This window comes from Anas acuta, chromosome 1 (assembly GCF_963932015.1).
Source record: "Anas acuta chromosome 1, bAnaAcu1.1, whole genome shotgun sequence".
NCBI lineage: Eukaryota > Metazoa > Chordata > Aves > Anseriformes > Anatidae > Anas > Anas acuta.
The window spans coordinates 160,767,346-160,794,054 of NC_088979.1; the positions used below are offsets into that span (position 1 = coordinate 160,767,346).

General features: G+C 38.9%; 1 protein-coding gene and 1 long non-coding RNA gene across 9 annotated transcripts in view; both read left to right on the forward strand.

The window, feature by feature from the left end:
* CNOT4 (CCR4-NOT transcription complex subunit 4) overlaps nucleotides 1–26,709 on the forward strand; it is a 73,068-nt gene that overhangs the window by 19,001 nt on the left and 27,358 nt on the right. For all 8 annotated transcript variants that reach the window (XM_068668876.1, XM_068668881.1, XM_068668880.1 and 5 more), the window contains exons 2-6: nucleotides 13,352–13,595; nucleotides 21,040–21,237; nucleotides 23,853–23,939; nucleotides 24,449–24,550; nucleotides 25,812–25,937. In XM_068668876.1, the coding sequence (XP_068524977.1) occupies nucleotides 13,422–13,595; nucleotides 21,040–21,237; nucleotides 23,853–23,939; nucleotides 24,449–24,550; nucleotides 25,812–25,937 (687 nt within the window). In that variant the 5' untranslated portion in view covers nucleotides 13,352–13,421. The remainder of the gene's footprint in view (nucleotides 1–13,351; nucleotides 13,596–21,039; nucleotides 21,238–23,852; nucleotides 23,940–24,448; nucleotides 24,551–25,811; nucleotides 25,938–26,709) is intronic.
* On the forward strand, nucleotides 13,602–18,821 carry LOC137849337 (uncharacterized). The gene is made up of 2 exons (XR_011091864.1): nucleotides 13,602–15,524; nucleotides 17,270–18,821. It is a non-coding gene; the product is annotated as an uncharacterized lncRNA (long non-coding RNA).

A 26,709-nucleotide genomic window follows, 5' to 3' on the forward strand; every position in this document is an offset into this window, starting at 1 on the left:
AATTAGACCAGCCCTGTGTGTGTCCTGCTGTACTGGAGCAGCGTACAGGTGTCCAGTCTGGTGTCATGGTGTGGTCAGCAACTGGTAGCAGCTGCTGTGCGGAGGAATATAAGGCTGGCACAAACATGGTGATGCCTTCTGGTAGCAGCCCCTAAGTCTGTGCTTCTCCAGCTCAGTAAGTGTTTGGATCAGCAGCCTCCTTGGCAGTGTATTTTGTGCTTCACAATATGAGAGATTCCTCTAATGCTGCTGCTTACACCCATGTCAGCTTGTCTGATTGCTTTTAAACCTAAATGCCATCATCTGCAACCTTCAATGGCATGAGTTTTCACAGTTTAGCCAGGCACTGTGTGGAATAATACCTTCATTTGACTGTTTTGTGTTTCGACTTCTGTTTAAAGCATTTCTGTATTGCTTCATAATGTATGCACACTGTCTCCTCCATCCCACCTATTGCAGTGCCTCACACTCTCAGAACCTGGTTTTCATGTGGGTCAGTCTCGTTCTATGATACACCTGGTCATTCTGCTTCTCTCTCTCCACCTTTTGCTTTTCCTCTCACTGCTTATGGAAAAAAATAAGAGCTATCCTGCGTACAGGGTGTGAGTGCTCTGTAGACTTCTACCGCAGTGCGTCTGCTACTTTTTTCCTAATCCCTTGTATTTAGTGTGGCTTCTGACTGTGGCTGATTGGTGAGCTGATGTTACAGGACATAGTTATTATGACAGCTCAGAAATCTTCTACCTTAAAATTAATTGGATTGACACATCATTGTACTTATGTAGAAGCAGCTTTTCCTAGCTCGTGCTGCTTGGCGTTTAGCAACAATGCATCTTGTGCTACTTTTATCAGTCCTCAGTTTCATGAGATTCTTCAGCTTTCTGCCCTCGTCTTTTTCATCTTTAGAGATAAATCCTTTTGCATAGAGAACAAAGAAGTAGACACAAATTACTATCTGAGATCGCTACCGAATGTAATGACTGGTGTCTGCGGTGAGAGTCATGTGGAACTGCCATTGACTTCCCTTTTTGTACTTGGCTTCCAACTTTTTAAAGTCAAATCTTCTTCTATGAGAGGGAAGATGCTTTTCTGAAAGCAGACTAATTTCTATAGAGAGCTTGGTGGAACCCCATTGAAAGCCTTTTTGAAATGTAAGAAGGAAACAAAATTGTCCCTGTCCACACGATCTGTGACTTTCCTCAGACTTATTTATGGGCAGTGACTTGTCTCCCCATGAACAGCTGGGTATTTTTCTCTTGTTTAGCCTGCTGACTGTCTCGCTCTAACTAGTGTCTTGATTACAGACTAAACCTTGAAAGCTTCAAGCTTCGCATCACTTGCTCACACCTGGAGAATCTGACCTGTTAGTGTTTATGGACAGATGCTTTGGGTGCTTAATATCTGGTTGGCAGCTAAAGTACAAGCACAGCTCTGATTCTGTAAACCCAGGGAGAGGAGACGCAAAAACATTAAAAACACTTATTTCCTTTGAAATATCTTAGCACTTTTCTAACCAAAATTGTGTACTTGTCCTTTAACGAAAGAAAACAGAATCCCTTCTGAATAGTTCTTACTGTCAATTACTGTTCCTAAAAGTCTGCTTGTGCAGCTGCCTGTTAAAGAGGATCTGTATAAACGCATGGGCAAAAGTTTAAGTATAGGCTCATGAAGTAACAGCTGTGATCCTCTGTCACATGAGCAACGTGTCCTTCTGATCATACTCTGACTTACTGTGAAGGTAAACCTGCAAGTAGCTTCTCAACTAAACTAAAAGCCCTGGAAAATTCTTTGGCAAAACAGTGTTAAAGGTAGACCAGAACTTGTTCTTCTGCTTGAAGCATTTGTTGAAGGTTTTCTTCTACTGAAGTGTGATTCAAAATAATCTGATAAAAGTATTAATTGTCTTTATAAGTTTGACCTCCTCGTTTGTCCTTAGTAAAGCTTGCATTTAGAAAAATTGTCAGATAAAGAATCTGCAGTTACTGAGAGGAAAAGATTTTTGCCAATTTTTCAGTCTGTATATTAACACATCATGATTATATTCTAACAAATAGAGGCAAGCAGTCCTGATTCTAGACCACTGCTTAAGATTTTCAAGATTTTTTGCAATGCTTAGTGACTGGGAATTGCAATTCACACATCAACAGTCTGTTACGGGTTTCTGGATGTCACTATCTTCCCAAAACTGAGGGTTTTCTTTGAAAAATAAAAACTTGGTTAACTTCAGCTTAATGCTTCTAAGGAGAAAAATAACACAGCTTTGTTTTTCCTGTGGCAGGAACGCTTTGCACCATGGAATCCTTTTGGTTTTCTTAATCCTACCACCCCAGTCATATAACAGTAGCTAGGCAAGGCATAAGGGCTCGTTTCAGTCAGACCTGTGTTGAGAAGTTCAAGTTGTCATACTGTAGCTGGTTGCACTGTAGGCCTGCTCTGTACAAGTGAGCTGTAGGCCACAGCATAATCAAAAAATGTGACGTTCATGAAGAGAAATTACTGTTGTTACCTGAACTTCCTTTTTTTAAAGGAGAGAGGGGAAGCCATTTATCTTGGTTTGGACGTATGTAAACAGTCTCATTAAAAAGCAGAATAGCCAATTCAGGCATAGAAATATTTTAAATGGCATAGTACAAAAAAAGCGGTTTTTCAACTATGTTGTTTTACTCTAAGCAATAATCGTTTCTATTGCCTTCTTATAAGAAGGAATGGCAGTAGTTACACAACTGCTTCTACACAGTGTCTTTAGGTCCAGAAGTAAGTGGTTTAATAGGTGCAAAATTCAACTTCTAGTGTCTGTTCCTCTTCTGACCCTTTCAAGAATCTATTTAAGGTGATCAGTAGTCACTTCTTTATCATATTATCACTTCTGTTCTCTTGGTGTCTTCAGTTACAGCCAAGTGCTCTGGTAGCAGCGATCTGCTACTATGAGGTCCCTTTTAAAGGCCCAGCTGAAATATGGAAAGCGCCTTGAAGGGGTGGTGGGAAACAGGGCTCCTGCTGGCTTTTGGGGTGAGCAGCAGTCTCAGCTCTGAAGGAGAGGTCTCTGTGCAGTTCTGTCTGTTTTCCTGGAGACACTTTTTAAACAATATAGATACTCTTATATAATGTTGGAATGCTTTTCCTTATTTTGAGGTTTATAGAAACTTTTAGGAGCGAGACACGTTTGCTGATACCAAATCTGTACCATTCATTCTGTCCTGCTTATCACAGTTCTCAATGTCCTGCGCAGGCTTCATTGCTTCACGGTATCCAAAACAATACTTTAAATTGTCTGGAATAAAGTTGCATCCTGGAGATTCAGAAGATGAGTGACTTTTTTTTGCAATGTGTCCACATAATTGCAGGATGAAACAAAGAATAAGAATTTCTCTTAAAGATTTAAGGTTGTACTTGAAGTACAACCTGCTATTATGCCCAAGGGAAGGCATTGGTGTAGGTGCTTCGCAGTTTCTGAACGGAAAATAACAAGATAAAGTTTTGATTTTTTGGGGTAAAACTAAGCAGGCACGTTCGATCTGGTGCTGTGTGTGGCTGTTGCTTTTCTAGTCATGCAGAATGCTGCACACCAGCCCTCTGTTCTCTGGCATCAGCCGCCAGGGAGTTTCAAGATGGAGCTGTGGGCACTGAGGACTGCATGGACTTCGACAAAGAGTTCTTATTCTTCTGAGCTCAATGCTTTGCATTATTACTTGAGATTAGCAGAAGCACTCAAGCTGGAATCAGTGCTCATCCAGAACCTATAGATGAGCTGCATAAGGCTTCCTCTGTGCAGACTTGTCCATCTAAGCCTTGTTTTCGTTCTTCTCTCCCCTCTGATCCAGCCTGAAGTATTTGTACTTATTTGTTTAGGGGTTATGAAAAAACATGGAAGACCTATCGCTGTTGCTAAGAAAACAATTAGGCCAATATTATGTTCATGTTTGCTGTTTAAACTGACTCAAAACCAGCATAATAAGTCTGTTGCTCTGTAATAACTAAAGGTCAAGTTATCCTTTTGTTCTATCTTGAAAGTGTTGAGCAACTCCAGGAGCTGGAGCCTAGAATAAATAATATGTTAATTGGGAAGTTGGGGAGAAAGTGAATCAACTCCAGTGTATCATCCATTTTCACAAAGGTTATTAATAACAAGTTTTAAACACCTACAGAACTTTGATCAGAAATATATAAAATGTGTTGCCCCTTTTCAGATTCTCGTGGTGTTCAGATTCTTATGCTTTCCAGACTTCGAGATTGCTGCTGAATGGAGCTGTGGGGCTGTCACTAAAATTGGCTGCATCTTCCATGCCCTGTTTTTGAAGTGTGTTAAACTCTGCTTCAAAGTGAATAATTCTTTGCTTTATTCATATCTTGGTAACACTGAAAAGGAGTTACCCATTCACTTATACACTGTTCAAGAAAAGCATCTGAAGCAGTTGGGAATTAAGGATAATGTTCAAGGGGGCCCTCAACTGCAGGCAAGGCTGGTAGAGAACTGGAGTCCATCTCCCACCCTACTTACGGATGAACAGGAAGTTCACTTGCCATGTGGCTTGTTGAGGGAGTACTGTTTCTTTAATAGTACTAATATATGGCTGATAAACCTCTTTTGTTATCACTTAATGCTGATGTGACAACTTTGCAATGCATGTGGAAGAGTTAAGTTTAGAAGGCTCCTGAGATAGCTGGGAGAGACAAGAACCCATGACCCGGTATCGTCTAGTCTTCTATCTTACACCCAGTTTTCTGCAAGTCATTCGGGGAATTCTGGTGAGCAAAAAGAACCTGTCTGTAGTCAATAATACTACAGATAAGTATGCGCCTATTTGCTGTGATCAGCTTTTATGCCCCTCTTCTGTGCCCCTGCCCCCTACTCTTGGAATTAACTATTAAAATTAAGTACTACTTCCAAGATAACTTCAGAAGTCTGTGCTGAATACTAGATACTGTTCCCTGAAGAGCAAAAGTACCAGGTTTTTAACAATTAGAGGTCCTTGAATACTTTAACTTTTGTAGAAATCTGGAGAGAGAATGTCATGCAGTGTGCCTTAGCTCAAAGTGCACTTTCCTTAGCGGAGGTTTCTGTAACGGCTGCTTCAAGGGACAAATAACAGATAATAGTTATGCTATTGAAGGAGGTATTTATCTAGTAGATAATGGTCTCTGGAGATGTGTTTGCAGGAGGTTTAGCTGCATTTTTTCCTTCATTTGGATAACTTAAATATCCAGGAATTAATATGAAAAGGCTAAAAGGTTTTTATGTAATACAGCTGTATTAATTACTGAGTATGGTTGGACAGGCGGGCTGTGACTTCTAAAGATGCTGCAGTGATCTTCCTCCTGCTGTACCATGAAAATGCAAACTACTCTTTTTAATGTAAAAGCTGAGCTGTCCTTTAATGCTTCTTTTTTTTTTTTGTTAAAGTGCACGTGTTTGTTTTGGAGCATACTGCACTGATGGTGCTCTGTGCTAGTGTACTTCAGTGAGGATGCAACTCTTGCTCTTCAGGCATCCTTTCAGATCAGCCCATTGTAATATTGAGCATATGTGAACAAATGCAGCTGGAGCAACAGGTCGAAAATAAGTCCTTCTAGTATGTTATCCAGCTGATAGCTGCTGGCAGAATGTTGCAAACTGTTGTCTGCAATACAGTCTTGCAACTTTGAGAATACTCCTGGATCATCACTTTAAAGGCTGTCAAGCTCTTCAGAATTGAGCTTTTTTATAATTGGATATGGGAATAGCGGCTATTATTATTAAGTATGCAATCTAATACAAGCTAGCACAAGATGTTTTCATTACAGAATGGCATGTTCTTACTGCTTCTTCAGTGGATAAGGAAACAAACTGATAAAAAGAGTCCAACAGCCAGAAGCCTGGAACAAACTGTATTTCTCCTCTAGTGGATGAAGATATCCTATGAAAATATGAACGGGCTGAATGGCATCATGGAGACCTACAAAAAGTGGGAGACAAGGAGAGGGCTGCCTGGGAGATGAGCAAAGAGTTGAGCTGCTCCTGGGGAGAGGGAGTTGAATGGGCTGAAGTGCTGGGCAAAAGGGGAAGGGTAGAACTAATGTGGTAGCCTGACCCCTTCAGTGTGTTTTGGCTTCAGGGGTAAAAACATTGGGGAAAAATGGATGTTGAAAACCTCTGTTAAGCACGTGAGGTCCAGTTCAATGAAATACAGCTGCCATCACTAAGACTCTGTGCCTTGCTGCAGGGAACTTGAGTAGATGCACAGCATTAGCCAGCTACAATAACATTAGGCAGTTGGTTTGCCAGGGTGCTTTGCACTGGTGTTGAATTCTCTCTATTATGTTAGTGATTACCTTTACAATTAAATGCTGTCATATCACAAATTAATATATATATATGCATTAACAAAGCTTTTAATCTCTAAACCATCTGTCTTCTACAAAGTGCTTTATTTTGCCAAAGTACTGTTCAGATTGTCTGATAATGTTTCTGTACTAGAATGTGGATCTGCTACAATGAAATCAATATGCTAGACCTCATACACGGAGAAAACTGGTATATTAGGACTTGGAAAGAATATTTCACTGTCCAATGCTAGTGTTCCTTCAGAGTTACAGGGAGAACAGGAGTAACTGTGCCCATCCATAATGAGATTTAGGGAATTCAGGGTGGATTAGAACTTGCTTCGTGTTTAATGGTAGCTGATAGATCTATTTTCTCTTTTTCTTGCATGATGTTTTTGGTGTGTGCAATGCTTCATGATAATTTGTGATATATAACTTGCTGTATGCATATCTATATAGATATGGCTTTTGTTTCTGCTGTTGCTTAAGCACTTCTTGCTTATGATCTGGGGAATGGGAATTAATCATGCTGGGATATATATTCCCATATTGGGTGGTCACTGTCTGTGACACAAGCTTTTAAGGTGTCTGACTAATTTCATAGCCTGCTTCTAATTCATTATCTAAGTGCTCTTGGCATGTTGTATTTACATGTAGTGGAGGTATAGGTACAAAAAGATCAAATGGGGGCATGTAGAAAGAAAATAAAGAACAGTAATGTCCAAGTTGTAACATGAATTAGAAATTGATGGGAAATTTATACAGTTACAGGTCAATCTTGTGCTTTTGATTTTGATGAATGAATCTACCTAGGTGGTAGAATAATGTTTGCTTGTTGCACCCAAAGTTTTATTGTGGGTGAATTTGAATCTTATTTGGCCTATTTTCTTTCTGAATAAAACTTAACACCTTGATTCCGTTCATGCTTTTTAAGGAAGTTACTTATTTGAGTAAATAATCTCTTAACAGGTATTCATGCGTCATGTAGCCCTTTATGCTGAAAAGCTGCAAGTCCTATAACAATAAGCCTACAGTGAACAATTCTTGGCTCAGTTTACATCAGGGCAAATCACTTTTTATGGTACAAAACTTTTTTTTTGCCCCCAAAAGTGTCTTAATCCAGTGTGAACAGCAAGTATTTTTATAGAAAAAGATTAGTACCCCTTTCATTTAGCAGCTGCCACCTGACTTCTTTTTTTTATTAGGCTGCCTTGAGGGCATTGTGTTGAAAGCTGTGAGTTGAGTTCTTTGGCTGATTTTTGCACTGTTGCTGAATGTGTTGCTTGAGCAGTTGCTATCCCCAGTTGCGCATTTCTATGTCTTTGCTGTGCTGATGTAAGCTTTTGCATGGCTGTGTGACGAACTGGACAGGGAATTGATTTAGGTGAAATATGAGCCAGCAAAAATAGACTCTTTCTTGGTCTCGCTGGTTCGAGAGACAGTACAAGTGCTTAGGCTGGCAGAATTTGAAGAGATGGGCAAAGAGAAGGGATGACCAGTCTGAAAACACACGGTGGGGGGGTAGAGGCTCCTCAGGCAGCTGTGGGGTGGCCTAGAGCACAGGAATCTCCAGAGCTTTCAGTTATGGCCTCTTTTGTGAACCTTCTCTGCCTCAGGTGGGAGTTAACTTGGATGAACTGGAGCTTCCTTGCTTGCCACAGAAGTGTCGTAGCTCTGAGTCAGTAACAGTGTCAAAAACCTCACAGGAAAACCCAGCTTTCAGCACTCTTGCCCAGTCTCCTGAAGTAGTGTTACTAACCAGGGAACTGAAGTAATCACCATGTGTTGCTATGAATTAGGAGGTTGGGGGAGAAAGGGACTCTCTCCTTTTCTAGACATCCTGGAAATTACAGATGAGTGTGTCAGAGGGATGGCCTGGAGAAGGTCCCCAGACTTCTGAATTGTGTGTGTGGCCTGAAGGTTTAGTGACTAGGCTAGTGGTTCATGATTTGGGACGTGCATATCTGATCTTCCTCTGCCACAGGTTTTCTGTGGGGCCTTGAGTGACTTGCTGGATCTCCCTCAGTTCTGTGTGCTTAGCAGTAAAAACGTACGCTTCTGTGCAGCCTGCCTGTGAAAGGCTTTGAAGTAAACCTTGCAGTGGTCACCATGACAGCCTTCCTTATGTTCGGAGACAAAAGGAAATCAGGCTGCTTTGCTGTCAGCAGAAGTACCATGGAAGGACCTGGTCCAGCCGAGGGCTTCTGAAACAAAGGCCGGCGTTGCCTTGCCCTGCCTGTAGGAGAGTGCTGTGCTGAGGGAGCTGCCGCTCTGCTAGGTCAAGGGAGCGGGGTAATCCATTCTAATTTATGTTCTACCTTTCTACCTCCAGCTTTTAAACGGGATCACAGTAGAGATTAGGCTTGAAAAGGGAATTGATCCTTCAACACAAAGAGGATGGGAGTTTCCAGCGGGCTGCCTTTTGTGTGAGGTTCCGCAGGCAGAATCCCCAGTTCATTTCTGAGACTTCTTAGGGTCTGACAAGTTTCAAAAGATACAAGGCTGTGAAACAATGTGTGAGTGAGTTTGCGCAAGTTTAACCAACCTTTACTAAAGGTTCAGTGCATAGACTCCGACCTGTTTCCCTTCAAGTGTTGAATGTGTTTGAACTTTACGTGAAACATTAGCTAACACATGCCTGGATTTTTGTCCTTCAAGAGGCCTCTAAATATTTTCTAGGATGTGGGTATTTTATTCAAGCTTATCTTGACTTGATTTTTGACAACTTCTGACTGTGATATCACTGTCTTAAAGCAAGTAGCAAAGCTTGATTCAGTCCGTTGTCTGATGAAGGGGAAGAGGGCATCTGTATCCCGTGGAGCTAGCCGCCCTCCTGAAAGAGGAATTGAACACTTTTTTTTTCCTAAAATGAACTGCTAGCAAGTAGAAATGTTATACTATTTATCATAAGAAGATAGGTTCTGTTTCTGTTTCAAGTCTTGAATAGGTGTCCTTGATGTAAAAAGAATGGGTAAGAAGCAAGTGCTTTCTGCCCGCTCCCCTTTAAGACCCTCTTTTAAAACTCAGTAAAGAAGATGAAGATAACGTGTAGGAAGCTAAATTTGCTCACCTCAAGTGAAAAAGAAAATGGCAGTGTCTGCATGCTAAATGGATTGAAATAACAGCTAGTACTAAAGTTAAAAAAAAATATCTTTCACTTCGCGTACTGATTTGGAAAAGAAAGGAACTTCATAGTAGTATGCCTTATCCATTCTACAATACCAACTACTTGTTTCTCTATTCTGGTTATTACCTATTACAAAATCACCAGCTCTAAGATGCTGCTGGACATTGTCCACCTTTGCTCCGTCCCCGTGTGTGTGAATGTTTTGGCACAGTCTTCTATAAACAGGATGTGGAGCTGCCGGAGTGCTGTTTGACTGCACTCGTCAGTGCTGTGGAAAGAGCATGGACAAATCCTAGCTGCTTGCAGTGTGTGTGTATGCACATGTGTGTTGCCTTCTTCCACTTTTCCTGAGATGCTATTAAATTTATCTCTGGGAACTTGATCCCAAAGACCAAATACTGTAGATTAAATACAGCAGGTAGTTCTGTCTTTTGTGTCGTGTTGTCACTGCATTACTTTTACTATGATGTTAATCTTTAAGGCTCTTCCAAAAACTTCATTCTTAGCTGACCAGTTAAACTGGTAGCTTGGTAGCTTTGTATGAACAATGCATTTAATGCTGCCTCACTCTGCACGTTAGTTTTCTGGGCTTGAAAAACTGAGCACTGTTCTGATGCAGAATTGGTGCGGAGTCCCTGGTATATAAAGCCTCCTGAAATGGAGACGCTTTGGAGAGAATCTCTAAATAGGATGCTTGAATGGTCTTTTCCCAGGTAAATAAATACCCCTTTTCACTTAATTTCAAGAAACATGGCATACAGCTGCTCTTTACTCCTAGTTGTAAAATAACAAGCCATTTACTGACTGAAGCAAGCTATTGGCATTATTGCTAGCAGATGCTGAACTCTTAGTGTTAACTTAAACAGCTCATAAATGTTAATCACGTTGCAATTTTCTTAGAGCTTGTCTGCATATCCCAGAGGCACTAGATAATGTCACAGTGTTTTCACATGAACCGATAACATTTCCTAGCAGAGATTCCACACAAACTTCATAATTCACTAGTTTTATTGTGATGACTGAAGTTCTTCAAAGCTGCGCTTCTAACTACACCTGTACTAGTATGGATTTATTTAGATATGTTTCAGTAGACTCAAAGTAGCCAGACGTGCAGTGAAATGAGTACAGGCTTGGTCAGACTGTGCTTTTTGCTTTCTGACCCGTTGTTTGAAGTTGTATGACAAAGTCAAATCCTACTCAAAACTTTTTGAGCAAAATCTGTGCAGTTTATTGCATGCTTTGGTTTTAATGTCACTTCTGTGTTGTAATGGTTTTGCTGCTATACAGATGTGAGAAGTTTGTTATAATAAATGTAACTTGCATACAGGCAATGCAAAAGGTATAAAGGTTGCTGTAGAAATGTGTGTTAAGTTATATGCATAACAAGCAATTAAACAGTGTGCTGTGGCCTTTTAACAATCCCTCTGACCCTTCAACCGATGCAAATGGGTTTTATAAACAAGACAGCTCCTGGGCAAGCTAATCCTTTCCTCCTTTCAGGCTGGATTCTGTTCTGTCTAAACACTGGTAAGGCCCCATAATGTGCTTTTGAGGTGGTCAGAGTGATTGTTATATACCACCAAAGAAATCATGGATAATTAAATAAAACCTGCTATGTTATTGTAGGAGTTCAACATTTTGATTTCAATCACTGTGAAGGTCAGAAAGAGGACAGTGTTGTTGCTAGTGCATGCCACATGAGGAAAATAATGCTTACTGCATCTAAAATCTGTTCTTCCATCCTTACTTTGTGAGCATTTAATGGGACTTAAAGCTGTTTTTTTAGGATAGTGCTATGTGTTCACCAGAATTGTATGTTGTACCTCGAGGCAGCATGTGCTATGAGAACAGTGTAAAGTGCAGTTAATCTAGGCTGCTGGTATCAGCTGGTGAACACACCTGGTTGCAATACAACTGTTCTGTGTGAGGCTATATGCTCTTTCTGCTCTGCTGTGCATTTGGTGCTCTGGTTGTGCGGGTGTGTAACTGCTTCTCCTTGGGGCTCTCTCCTGGCCACCTGCAGAAGAATTTTTGTGGGGAACAGGGACAAGCTTTGCACGCTGATGCAGAGCTGATCCTGTCCTGTAAAGTGAGAGGTCCCAACTTTAACTGGAACTTCATGGGCTTTACAAGATAGGCTTTATGCAAGGAAGTGTGGTTTAGAGACAGAAGATCATAAACAGAACTGTTTTTTGTGGTTGTGAGTACTGAACCAAAGATACGTAAGGCTAGGGCTCCAGTGTACGGAAATCTGTGAGCCAAGGGATTGGTCTCAAAACACACATTCCCAAGGATAGGAGTAAATGTCACTCTCCGAGTAGGTGGATGTGAGAATTTCTCTGGACTTGCTCCTAAAAGCCTGGAGAGAAATTGGATAGTGTATGATCTAATATTTTTGGAAAGTAATGAAACGGAAGACTTGCTGGGAAAGTAGAGGAGATTTCAAATTGTGTGTGGTTAAATCCTAAATACATCTGCATAATAGCATGCAAGAAGGGGGAGCTAGAGAGTAGTGCTTGACTTTCAGAAACTTCCTACTTGGTCTGCTCAGAATGACACTTGGTGGTAACTTCTTGGTAAAATTGTGACTGAGCGAAGCAGTAGTGCAGGAAGCTCAGGAATACGCAGAGGAAATGTCTGTTTGGGGAAAGGTGTAACTGAAAAACAGTTCTGGTTCTGGATTTTTAAAGTGTATTTTTGAGCTTTCCTATTTGTAAAAAGTTGGCATATGTTGAAGATCAGGACCAGAATCAGTAGCTGGATGGTCATACTTATTTCTCAATGCTTGGGGTAAGGAGGGCTGTATCTGTAGGTGTAACTGGCATATCAGTCATGCTTTTCGGGGGGGGTCTAGTTGTGTGATTTTTATCTCCAAAAGAAGTACAGAACTAAAGTGAAGTAATAAAATTAAGTGCCTTATACACGTGTGTTTCCTGCAGCAGGTAAAGATGACTTGCTGAGACTAGGTACCACTTAAAATATCCACACTTTTAGTTCATGAAAGAGGGGGAAAAACACAGAACTGATTGAATATCTCAGTGAGGACTATGTCCATTTTGAGTGTGACAGCTTTTTTGTTCTTCATTCTTAAACTAACAGAATGGAAGCATACTCAAATGATTAAGCTTGAAAAATGAGTTAAAGTAGTGAATTTTGAAGGAAAACATGCATTTTGGTTCTCTTTCAAAATTCTGATCCAGAAATATTGTACTGTCTGCTTCCCTGGTTAAAACTAGGGTGGTATTTTTGAGCATGTGTATATATTTGGACTTCAGTGTGAATGAGGTGCTGATGAAAAGCATAAATGACTTTACAGAAGTTGTTTGTGTGCAGAAAGTTGTATACCTTATAAACCTTGGCAAACGCTATTTAAAAATTAATCTTAAGGTTTGGTCTCTGTACCAAAGAAACGGGATGAACAATGAAATGAACCGCTCTGTGTAAGAAGCTTTCATTGTTTCTGTTCGATAATTCTGTAACCCCACTGAAAAGTCTGAATGGATGACCTAAATGTTGTTCCAAATCCCTGAGTGAAGGAATAAATTGGTCTTGAACGTGAAGTCCTGAGTTGAATTTGTAGAAGACTTGAAGCAAGCAGTCACTAAAAGGAACTGGCAGAACTTAAGCATACATCATACAATCTAAGTATTTCCTTGTGACCATACAGCTTGAAATACAGGCTAGTAAGTTGTCAAAGAAGTGCTTGCCTATCCAGGTCGGGAGGTACGTCACCAATAGCATCTTTCATGTTACTTGTGTGGCTCGTGAGTGGGCAGGCAGACTCAAGTTATTAGCAGGTAGCTTTTGTTTTTGTAGATAACTTGTGTGGGGAGGAGGCAAATGGTGGAGAATGGAAATATTAAGAGGTGCAAAACGAAGGTTGTCAAAAATACTAATTGCTTCTTGTTTTTTTTTTTCTTGCAGATTTTCAAGTGCTGACCTTCTTTATCTATTAAGTTATTATAAACTTTTGCTGCTCTGCGAACATATAAAGATGTCTCGCAGCCCTGATGCTAAGGAAGACCCTGTGGAATGCCCCCTTTGCATGGAGCCTCTGGAGATTGATGACATCAACTTCTTCCCTTGCACCTGTGGCTACCAAATCTGCCGTTTCTGTTGGCATCGTATCCGCACTGATGAGAATGGACTTTGTCCTGCTTGCAGAAAGGTAAATATCCTGGAACAGCAGCTTGCCTTGCACGTGTCACAAGGCTCTTGCGTTGTGTTGGTACCAAAGACATCCTTTTCCTTCGGGGAAACATTCTTCTAGTAATGGCATAGCTCAAGGGTGAGGTGTTGGATCTTTCAGATTCTGTCTGCATACATATCGAAGCCATTGTGCAACTGCTAGTCTTGGTTTATTAAATTCAGAACTGGATTAATAGGGGAAGCTGTGGATCAGAACCAAGGCATGCTGATGCTGGGAGAACTGCCAAAAGTAAAAAGTCCAGTGATTTGGGGTGCTCATGCATTGCCAGAGTCTTTTCAGGAAGGACAGTGAGGATTCCAGCATCAGGGGTTTGCTGAGGGCCCAAGGTTCAGCTAAAGTAGCCGAGCTGTCTGAGGCAAGCTTATAAATCACCTGCTTGTTTTGTGGCACTGGAGCTCTTAATCCATTTTTCTGGACGCTAAACATGTAAAAGTCTTGGAAAATATATCCAATGGTGTTAAATTTTAAAGTTTTTCAAAATCTAGGCTAAGTCTACTTGTCTAGTATTCTGGTCTTGTTGCCAAATGCTTAAAGGTAGTATGTTAAGAGTCACACTTAATTTCTCCCTATCTCTTGATTGATATCTGGCTGGTACTGTGGTTGACTACAAATATAAACTTCAACTTCACTAAGTTGCCCACTTTTCCGTCAAATTATTTTCCTTCTCGTTAGTGTTTTACTTAACCTTATTACTTCCTTATCATCAATGTTTAATATAAAATTCTTTCTTGATATCTTCTCTTTAATTCTAACAATACTCCTTGATTGTAACTTTCTTGCCTGGCCTTCCTCTTTGTCTAATCACAGCTACTTATGTCAGCTCTTTCTCCTGTTACTTAATTGTGATCGTATCCTCAGTTTATGCCTTTGGCTTCCTGTCTCATGTTACAGCTCCCTTCTCAGACCCTGAGTAATCTTACTTGAGTTCACTATCTTCATTCACTGCCACAGCTTTCTATAAGCACTTCCAGTCATTTTCTTGTTGTTCTTTTGGGCTTTGGCTACACTAGAGCTCTCGCTACTAACCTGTGTCTGGATGCCACTGCAAGCTTGAAGGCTATCCCACAGCAACATACATTTGTTAACAAATAGCACAAATTTGCTGCAGTATTTGAGCTGTATAATCTACAAGGAAGATCTACCTGTCATCGGCCAAATTGGTCTCCACAAACGATACCTGCTGTAGATGAGACATGCTGTTATAGTAGTTCTCATAGTACAAGCAAATTTCTACTCTGCTGGTACAAACATGAGATTTTTGGAATTTCCTTGTTTGTGTAAGTTCCTTCGTGTACCTGGATTTATTATGCTGCTCTTTGCCAACAACTGTTTCAGTCATCTCTGATCATTTACTGTTGGAAGTTTGTGGAATATATTGGAAAAATCACAGAATCAGCATGGTATTCACTTCCTCTGGGTATCTGTGGATTCTCTGACATATGGATACAGCCACAGCTGAACTATGATGTGGAATAATTTGGCATGTGTTTGGATATGCAAATATCTTGCGGAGTTGGATACAATTTGCTCAGAAAAACTGTTCTGGGAGAAAAGCTGGAACGAGCACTACCTTCAGAAGGAAGCACATCACCAACTATTCCAGGAGAGCAAGGATTCTTCTTTCACAGTCGATGAGGATTATATTCTTGATACTTTCATTTGTGGATTGCAAGATGTTCTTAAGTAGAGCTGCTGCTATTTCACTGGATTGTAGAAGGTCTATGTAGAGGAGGCTGAGGAGTACACTCCTTGTGGCACAAAGATATTGTGGTACCAAGACCCCACTGAGATCCTGGGAATAAACCATTTTGAGCTACCCCATTGATGGCAGCATCAAAGAAGTCTGAAGAAACCACTTTTTGAAGTGTGGAGTGTCTTCTGAACCAGGTATGTGACTTTGAGTGCAGTATGTTAAAATATTTCCTGTCTGTGTGTAGTAAGGTTTCTGGGGAAAAGATCTAAGTAGTATTCTAATTCATGTCAACTATGGTGTGCATCAGCTGTGATCACTTAATATGCTGAGGTGCAGAAAATAGCAAAGCAGTAAAATTCTGGCAAATACATTTATTGTAGGAAAGTTTATAGTAGGTACTGTGCTCTCAACAGGCACATCTTGTTTATAATGCATATGCTAATGCAGGATTCCTACTGCAAAATGGAATGTGAATATATGTATATGAAAGCAAGGACTCATATTAAAGCATATGAGTATGTCATGCACAATTACTTAATAGAAAACTGCTCTTGGTGCCAAGGGTGGTGAGTGCAATTAAAGTTCTCCGATGGTTTGCTCCTGTATGAAGAAGAGCAGTGAAGTTTCTTATCTGGGGATTTTGGCTGAAAGATTTGGGGAAGACTTTTGAAATGAGTCCATCATAAAATAATAGCTATTCTCTCGAGTGCTGTCTGCTGTACATTTGATAGACCTTGATTGTGCCTTGTATATGTACTGTTATTTTCCTAAGCATCTCTAACTTGCTTCTAACTGAAAAGATGTTACCTTGCATTATTCTCTACCAAGGAGAAACTATTTCTACGTACTTGAAATGATATGTAGCTTAACATATGCATGTGCAGACTATGCTCACATGGCAGCAGTCACTTGGGTTAGCATGCCCGAAATTTTCTCCTGTTAGTAATGGTAGTAGCCATACATTTGCTTCACATTGTGAGAGTGAAGGAGTAGAGTGATGTGATCTTGAATGTTGGATGGAAACTGGTATTTGTTAGTCTAAACATATTAAAGGCATTGTAAGCTTTATGTGGCTTTTGAAATGCTCACATATCTCACATATTGGTTTTGCTTATTTCATTAATGACAAAAAGCGGTTCCTTAAACAGAGCCGACCTGTTCAAGTTACCGATCCCCTTCAGAATTGTAGGTCTAGTCAATTGTAAGATGCTAAGCAAGCGTTCCTGTTCTTTCCAGTCAATTGGTTTCTTAACTGTGAGTGAAATAGTCACTAGCTAGTCAAATTAAAATGAAAATATGCTGTTCTCAAAAGAGATTTCTGCAGCCAAAAGCAGGTTTACAGGTCAGCAGACTCACTGGTTTCACTTGTAAAGCCAGGGATTTTTTTGTGGTGATTTTGTCTTTAAAATATTCAGTGGCCTAGGTACTATTTTTGTATGAATAATGTCTATTATTTTAGTCATAGTGCTTTAATAGAGCGTAGCACTCAGACCTTAATGTCAGTTGTTAACATTTTTAGATCTCCCAAATGGGATGGCTTCAAAAAAAACCCAAACACTAACAAAAAAAAAAAAAATAACTCCTTCACTTAAATCTCAGTTGCTCTGCCCTTCACCAAATAGTATAGTTTGATATTCTTGTAGCATGGCTTTGTCTTTTCTCCATTTCCTTGACTTAGTAAGCCTTTTTCCTACTACATTGTATTGAAGATAAAATAGTGAACTTATGACAAAAAACAAATGTTTTAAGCATGTTCATGCTTGTTTCTCCTACTCCTTTCTGTCTTCAAATGTCAGTTTTTTCCTTCTGTGCTTTTAATCCCATAACTGAATAGTTTAGTGCAACAATTTGTATTTAGAAATTGCTAATTTTTATTGTAATAAATATCATGTATACTATGCATAAACCTTATTGACTTTCTCTGTATTTCTCATTTCAGAGCCTATTTGGTAGCAAGGAAACAACTGGGAAATGTTGGTACATCCATTGTGTGGAAGGAATGTGACCCCATCTGGGAATGACAAAAGCAAAGTGCTTGATTAAATCCCAGCTCAGCTCTCAACAATTGGGAAAATGTGGGGAAAAAGTCTGAAAGAAAACAAAACTTAAATTACAAGACAAGCTTAGTCAGGAAGACTAAGAATTCATCAAGGGCCATCTCTGATAAAAGACATGAGACTACAGAAGAGACATTTGAACTTTTTCTTGTAGGACTACCAGCAACTCACAGTTAGTGTAAACAAAGTCTGGTCACTTTCCATGTTGGCAGATTGTGTTCAGGTGGCTTCCATGGGTTTTGCTGAAGAGGATTTGTATAACTGAAGTGGAGGGTATCAGCTAAGTTTAGACAGCAGATCTGTGATGTCAACATCTCTTAATGTCTTGTATCTGAAGATACATAAATGCTGATAACATTTGATGTAGCTACTTGGATCTCAAATCCTCTACTAGCTAAGGAATTGGTCACAGTAAGCAACTATCATCTTTGCCTCTTGGCCACTGGGAACAGCTAGCCCCCTATTTTCCACCATACAAAACAGAATTAGATTCATGCTTGGCCAAGGTGTCTTTTTTTTTTTTTCAAAAAAGAAAAGTTATGCCTAATGGCATGTACACTTCTGCGGCTGCAAGACCATTGGTCTTCTCTTTGTTTTCTAGGGTTGGACGGAGTAAACAGCAGGTGAAATGATACTTCGAGATGCATTGATAGCCAATCCACCTTGCTTGGCTTTCACAGTCATTTTCCGCTATCCTTTGATACTTATATTCTGTCCATAGTTGAACTGTCACCTGAGTACATGAACTTGTGGGAAGCAGTCACTCTGAGGATGAAGTCATTTATTGACCTATTCTATTTGTAAAATGGCTTTGTCCTTATTTGACACAGGATTTTTCCTGTCCTTATTTTGAATGAGAGTTTTAAGACTCAAATTTTCTTAGCACCGACAGCATTTGAGAAGATCATTCTATGCATATTTGCTTCCCTCCTTAAATGTACAGTATCCCTTAATCTCTCATCATGCTACACGTTAAGTATAGATAGGAGTATCTTCTATCACATCTTAGAACTGGGTTTCTGATTCAGTTTTGGGACTCAGAGGTGCATAGATTCATTTACAGGTCCTGAAAGTCATGATGCCCAACTATCCATATTCCATAGAACCATTAAATACGGCATAGGAGTGATAAGCATACATATGTAACATTTTGTGTATAATACAGCACTACAGTACCTAGTGAGAACTTCTGATTGTGTTGCTCAAGCGATTAGTGTTATCCATGGTAGCAAAGAAATGATGAAAATCCTCAATCAGGTGGTCTTGTACTATCTGCTGAGAAGACATTTTTGTTCCCTGATTCTTGAAGTTACTGCTGTTTAGTGCCTCCTGGTAGTTCTCATGCTCTTCTGTACAAATAGGGAGCAGTGTTTTTACTATGGACAAATAAATATTCTGCTCAGGTTTATGCTTGAGCTATCCAGTATGATTGCAGACTTGTGTTCAGGACTTCTCTGTACAGCAATTTGCTAGTGGAAGGAACATGTTTCTCATTTGATAATACACTTTTAATGTAGCTATTCTTGGCAAGAAAGAAGCTGATCAACTTTGGCACTGCTTGCTGTAGTTTTCTCCGGTCTTTAGGGGCCTCACTGAACCTCCTGAAGACCATGAATTTTTCATTTCTTTCATAGTACCAGAGAGCAACACACTTGAATGCCTTGCCTTGCATAGGATGAAATCTGGAGAAGTTCAGTCTGTGAAAGGCTGGTTTGTGGGGATCATACCACATTGCTTGGTGTAGGGCAAGCTACTTTAGTTTTGGAGCTATATCTACCCTGTACTAGTGCATTTATTTTCTTCCCATTCTTACCTGAGCTCAGCTTGACCATCATAACTGAATTAGCTGTCTTTGTCAAGCAATGTGGAATTAATTATGTGTCTCTGAAGACCTTCTTGTATACATGTGTTGAAGCTCAAGATAATCATCAGCTATAGCTCATCTCAAATGACCTTACTAATGTGGATCCTTGTTCTTCAAATTATTGTTAAATGTTCATTAAGTGAAATCTGTATGAAGTATTGAGTGTTACTTGTACATGACACAGCTTTCTGAGGAACAGCATAGTCCTAACTTGTTCTGAAAGGGCAACGTGAGTCCTTAGTGTGTGTTCATGCCAAGGTCTTAAGTGCATACCTTTGGCTAACACTAGGTATCTTACAAGTTTAAATTGCTTTGTGATACTAAAAGCAGGTTCCAAGGAACTTAGTGCGTAACCTTGATACAGTCTGCTGAAGTTGACCACTGTCTTTTCAGAAGATGTCTCAAGTATAGCGTAATGATGCTGGACTGAACTTAAACTGTAAAATAGACCTTGTTTTATTTGGAAATACACTCAGACCATCGGGTCTTTGAACTACTCAGTGGCTCATTCAGTAGCATCACACAAGTATGGGGAATACATGCTTTTAAACTAACCCTTATTTTCATCTGCTGTAGGTTTTCTCGGGTTGTTTAGTATGACATTTGTTATTCTCCTGTTAACAGAGACAGAGGACAGTCAGGAAAATTTAAGTACATTTTTGTTGGACATTGAAGCCTTTTTGTTATGGTAGTACAGGCAATGAACTTGGTGTAACATATTGATGAGCTTAAGTTCTTTACCTCAAGTTTTTACCATAGTGCATATATCCTATATTCTTGTTTTTAATTCATCTTCAATATTTAGGAAAAATTCTTGTTTTTTTTTATATACCTTCTTCTGTGCTTAGCATTGCTGTGTACATGAAATATGAAATTTAACTTTTCAGTCTAAAAAACATGAGATGGATAAGGAATATGGAAGTACTTTGAGAAGCAATGTGGGACAGGAAACATTTCACTGTCGTCTGCAAGATGGGGCTAAAATAGTGCCTTTATACCACTAGGCACATAACCTGCACAAATAAAGCAGTCTTTCTGTGCCACAGACATTTTTCTTCCTGTTAGTTACTTTTGAGATCAAAATCTATAGTTGTCTGTTTCAGGAGTTATCTGTAGATGTATCTTTAGAGTTATCTATAGATAATTTAGAGGTTAAAATGTGCCTTTGTGCAGGGAAGACAACCTCAAGTTTCAAACTGACACACAAGCATAGCAAGAACACTTGCCATTAAATCAGTATGCAGTTAGCTGTGCTGAAACCTGTCTCTTTGCTAGGAGAAGTTAACCATGTAAAGACTGAGGCATGTAATGGTGTTACTGTAAATCTCGGTCACTGAAATTACAATTTTGTTTAGATTTCTTATCTTCTAGTCCTCATGTTTGTTTATACATTTAAGTATTCAAATCAGTATCAGACAAATATAATGCAAATATACAGGGCACTCTGTGTCACCCTACTTACTATGCCATGTTAGTGAAATCTTAACAGGATGTTTTGGCTGTCATGTTGCAGCTGCTTCTAGTGTTACTAGACTGAATAGGCAGCTCAGTTAGAATGCAGTTCTTGCTTATGTCAGTATTATACCCGTAAATTGGAGAATTCTATGGAAATTTGCAAGATGTTCCCTATTCTCTAAAGGTCTCAGTGTGCTACTTTTACAGTATGGCTGGCCATAACAATTAGAACGGTATAACAGGAGAAATATATTCATGTGTTAAAATGTCTGGATTAATGATTTTCAAATGTTTGTTATATGTGTTGTTCTTAATTATATTTGTTATATCTAGCCATACCCAGAAGATCCAGCAGTGTACAAACCACTCTCCCAGGAAGAGCTGCAAAGGATAAAAAACGAAAAGAAACAGAAACAAAATGAGAGGAAACAGAAGATATCAGAGAATCGCAAACATTTGGCCAGTGTACGGGTTGTACAGAAGAACCTTGTCTTCGTGGTAGGGTTATCTCAGCGCCTAGCAGATCCAGAGGTGAGCACTTGACACTTGCAGATCTTGCTCTTAACTTACTGTCAGGAAACCACTGGAACATCCTTGTGCCTACCCTTGTCTGTCTGTAGTGGGTACTAAATGAAGCAGCTTTCAAAAGGTTCTGTGATACTGATGCTTTTCTTAAGAAAACTACTGAGCTTCCTACTCCAAAATTGTTTTTGAGAGTACGGATGCTTTATTTTTAAGGAAATTGTTCTTTGTTTTCATTAAAGAGCTTGATGTTGAGCTTAAAAGGAGTTTAACACTTTTAGTTACTCACTTTCCTGTGCTAGATCTGCTGGCAATACACAGCTGTGTCAGCGCAGCACTGCCTATTCTAAAATGGGAGCCAATTCAGACTATAAAGGACAAATATTTGTAGCACAAATCTGTAAGGACAGAAGAAAAAAGTCAACAGCTGAAGTATACCTAGGAAAGAGCACAAGAGTAATGTCACTTGAAGAAAAAATTAGTAACAGAAGGACCCAGGAAAGAGTTGGCTTACTACTCTATCATTACAAAGAAGCTTTTCATTTGGGGAAAATGTTTTTAACTGGCTTAAAAAACAGCATTTTTAATAATGCTTTATTCACTTCCATCATCCATCAGCTGCAGATGGCTAATGGAATTAGTGCTAATGAGTAAGAGTACCTTGAATTAGAATGTGGAAGGAATGTACTACAAGATAACTAGATGTCTTCAAAAGTACTGTGCCAAGTTAAATTCACCTGATTGGACTAAGCTGTCTGGAGAAACCTCAAATATAAGTGACTGTTTCTGAGGACTTGCTGAGAGTGGGCCACATTTTGGTAGGCTGGAAAAGAACAAATGTAAAACACTTTTTAGTGGAGGGAAGTAGGATAGGAAGCAAAAAGAAAATCAGTTAAACTGATATAACCTAAAGCACTACAATTTTGACAAGAATATAGCAGCAAGTTAACTGCAATAGCACAAAGCCAGGCCAGCGTTGACAGTTCCTTGCAATTTATTACTAAAAAATGTATTAAGTTGATTTGACCAGAGAGTGGATTTATAAAAGGAAGTAATATACACAACTATTTTTTTAACCTCAGATTGTTTCACACTGGCTTTTTCACTTAATAAGTGGGAGGGTTGTATTAGGTTTTGTGGTGGTCAGTATTTTCACAGATATACCAAAGAATAACGGGTGTTTACTGAACACTGCATATAATACCCAGATATCTCCCTCTTTCAGGCTAGGTTTCTGTGAAATCAAGATAAGAGAAATTAAAAAAAAAAAAAAAAAGGCTTCAATATATTCAACCTGAGTTGAATATAACAGGCAAAAAACTTGTGTACAAATAAAGATTTGGAAGGGGAGACTGGCAGCTATTTAATGTTTCTGAAAATAGATCTGTGGATCAGGATCTTAATGGAGTGTGCAGGTGGATCCACTTCTGTTGACATGCTCTTGTGAAAATGTGACAGCCATGCTGTCATACATTATCAGGTGTGCCATCTGTAAAGAACTTGAAGAAATCCTTCGCCCCTTAGGACTGCCAGTCTCCTCTGGAATGGTGCTAAAAGGTGGCATAGGGCCTTTCAGGAGCAATGTAAATCTGCTGAAGAACAGTAAGAAGAGACCAGTGAGAGTTTCTATTGAATGTACGATGTGCTCTGTACTTCTTCAGGACTTCAAGATCAAGCAGTATTAATCACGTTAAAGATGTTGATGCTTCCTGAAGAAGGGAAACAAGGTAGTTAGGTGAAGTTCTTGCATCAGTACAGTTTAACTGTATTATAACATAAATCTGAAGATGTAGTTGGGGAAACAAATGGTCCTTTCTTCCTCTAAGCTTACATAGGCTCAGTCTGAGTAGTCACTTCTTCCCATCACAGAGAAAGAAAAAGAAAGGCTTTTGGTAGCAGTCTCTCAGATATTGCCAATTCCATTGGCACACAGGTAACCATTATTCAACAAAGTTACTTAGTATGCTAAAGATGTTTCTGCTTTGCATAGGATCCTCAAATAGTTATTACTTGACTGATGCAGTGAAAGACAGGACAGGATTTTTTTTCCTTCTGGTGTGTAATATTCAGTCGTGTTTCAGCACAATGTTTCTGCAACATCTTTCCTTGCCCCATATGAAGTGTCATAGTGTTTTCCTATACATAGCCTTAAGTTTTTTGAAAGATGTAGACTCTCTCAAGTTAGTTAATTGTACTCTGCTTCTCTTGGTGTGGAACAAGTGAATCAGAATTCAGCTTTTTTTCTTTTTCTGGCAGTTAATACATCTGAAAGTTTTAAGGTGGTTATTTTAAAATCGGAATTCATGTGATTCTGAATTTTTCCTGTTTCATGTTGAATGGGATATATATTGCCAGAGCTGGGTTTGGGTAATTTGGACACCAAAAATAAAAATAAAACAACAGGTTGAATATCCTTCATTTAAATTCTTGAGTGCAGTGGCAAAGCACTTTGTCTTGCAAGTAACTGCATTTCTTACTGGAAAAGAAATCTACATCTGTTTGTCTTATTTGTAGGAAAGATGTGGGTTTCATTAAGTACCCAGACAAATGATAAGAACAATCCCATATGAATTGCAGTTAACTTTCCAATATACTTCTCTAACTTTCTTTTTTTCTTTTTGTAGGTTTTGAAACGACCAGAATATTTTGGGAAGTTTGGTAAAATACATAAAGTTGTCATTAATAACAGCACATCATATGCAGGCTCACAGGTAAGGCTGCAGAAGCTCTTGTGACTTCGATTCCTACAGAGAAAATACATGTTTGTCCTGTGAATCCATGGAACTATTCTTGTTTAAAGAGTAGGTTAAAGTACTACAAAGAAAATATATAATATTGCAAAAACAAAACTATTGTACTAGCTGAGGCATTGTCCAAACAGTTTCAAGGTTCACTTGGAAGATGCAGAGCAAGTAGAAAGATTAAAAATTGGTAGACAGGACGAGAATCTTCAAAGCAGCAGAAACATGACATTTTTTCATTATTCTGCATTTCACGGACAAAACACCAGTAATTATTTTCAGAACCTTAAGGGGTATTTTGATGCATTTGTTCTTTTCCTTATTCGTCATGCATCAAATCTAAATTCTCATGAATTGTTTTTGTCTACTTTCAAAAACGTCTGGCCTTGAATATACCAATTTCTGAAGTGAGGTACTATAAAAGCAACTTAATGCTCAGGTCTGTCTGGAAAAAAAAAAATGGCATGTTTTCTTTCTAGGGTCCAAGTGCCAGTGCATATGTAACCTACATCCGGTCAGAAGATGCTCTCAGAGCCATACAGTGCGTCAATAATGTGGTGGTAGACGGCAGAACACTCAAGGTGGTAATGCTTTTACATTTTCATACATGTGTGCTAGGATACTGATATCAGTGCATACTGTGAAATTTTATTTGTATAGATGAGCTTATGTTCCTGAATAAAAATATCCAGTTTAGTGGGCTACTGATTTTTGTATCTATTTTCTTACCATTAATCACAGCACGGAAGTTTAGTGAGCTCCCAGTATGCGATGCTTGAGGGTTGGCAGGTAGATTCAGAGCAGAAGTTTGAGACAGATGTACCACTTCCCCTTTCTCACTGTGGCTTTTTTCGGTAAAACGTAAAAAGATTGTCTGAAAACCTGATTATTTTCTTCTACAGAGTATTTCTGTAGTCCAAATACATGAAGTAATATTAGAGAGGAGTGTACCTCTGCAGTAGTCTTTGTGATAGTGTTTGAGCTTTTCCTTTCTCATCCTCAAAATTTCTATCAAGTAAATGTCCTTTTTCCAAAATGTTCGTGTAGTAGTAAACCTGCCTTTATCTCAAGCATCCTGATTCCATTCAGAAGGGGGTGGGGTGTCTTGGGAGGAAAGAATATCCCAAAAGTCAAGCCCAGGTTTACTATATAATGGCCTAAAGCTTACTGTGTCATGAAATCTACACTTGTCTGACTTCACTCGCTTTTTATTTTTTTGTTTTGTTTTTAAATATGCTTCACTTCATTGATTAGACTTGTTTGTTTTTCTCCTACAAGACTTGTACTTCGTTTGCTCTATAATGTATGTAAAATCAATGGGATGTGATGGTCTGTGCTCAGCCATCTTAAAATTTGTGCTGTGATGTCATATGATTTTAAGTATTTTTTTTAAATAGCCTCTCAGAAGCTCTGTAGGAAATACTTCTTTTTTTCTTGGTGTCTATATAAACATTTATAGGGGCAACAGAAAATTGGTTAATATTCATTTCCTGACCCTATTAAAGAATATTAACCAGTTGAATGTAATACAGACTTATAACTACTTTATTCATTATTTGCATTTGTAATCATAAGGAGCCAAATACTTACTGAGGCTCTTATTTTGGTGTTTGTTTAGATTAGGTGAAAATAGAAGTATGTTCTAATTATCTAATGCTTAAGCATATGGATTTCTTACGGATAAACTTTAGTCCATCTGCATCAAAAATGCATTATGATAGAACTCCAAATCTTGATGGAATACTTTTTTGTAAATATAGCAGTTTTTTCTCCTCCTATTGTAAATGACAGCCTTACCTTCTGGTACTTAATTTAGCTAATGAATCTTTTCTTTTTCTTCAGGCATCATTAGGTACAACAAAATACTGCAGTTATTTTCTAAAAAATATGCAGTGTCCAAAACCAGACTGTATGTATCTACATGAGCTGGGAGATGAAGCAGCCAGTTTCACAAAAGAAGAAATGCAGGTAAATAATGATTGTGAAACACATGAAATAAGGCATATATGTATTTTCTTGTGTATAATTTAGTCCTTTATTTATATAACGTAGTCTTCTGCAGAATGTTATTGCACAATTGATTTTTGAGTTAGAAAAGGTGCTTAGGTACTTCACCAGTTAGAACTTCACCAGTTAGATATTGAAAGCGAGCAGTTAGCTAAATTTTTAGTTGTGCATTGCCTTGAAAGGGTCTAAATGTTGCTAAGACAAAAACACAAACTCTTAATCAAGAATTCATGTAAACTTGAGTTAACTAATTGCCTTTTCTTCATACCAGTATGGGGTAATGTTATTTTAGATCTCTGTAAAACAGGTCAAGGCTTTCTGGTAGATTTTGTGTATGTGGTCAGTTATCATGGCTTAAGTATCGTATTGTGACTCAACCATGCTATCTGAATTCTGATACATCTTTTAGCTTGTGAAGGGTATAGAAAACATTTGAAAATATAATATTGAAGGTAACTATAATAGCCCATAAATAATGAAGTTTTTATGTGGCAATTTTAACAGCAAAATAATTATCTGGAGTAGGGAAGCAAGTAAATGCTTTAATTCCTCTATAGTGGTGCATTATGAAGTCTTTAGAATTTGTCCCTCTACACAAGGTATGATAAGGCTTTTAAACTCAACCTTAAGGATGCCTGCCTTGCATCCGTATTACAGTTTTTGCGTGTGGTCTCACCATGGAGGGAGGTGGTCCACACCATCGGTGCTAGCACAAATGTTGTACGAGCAGATT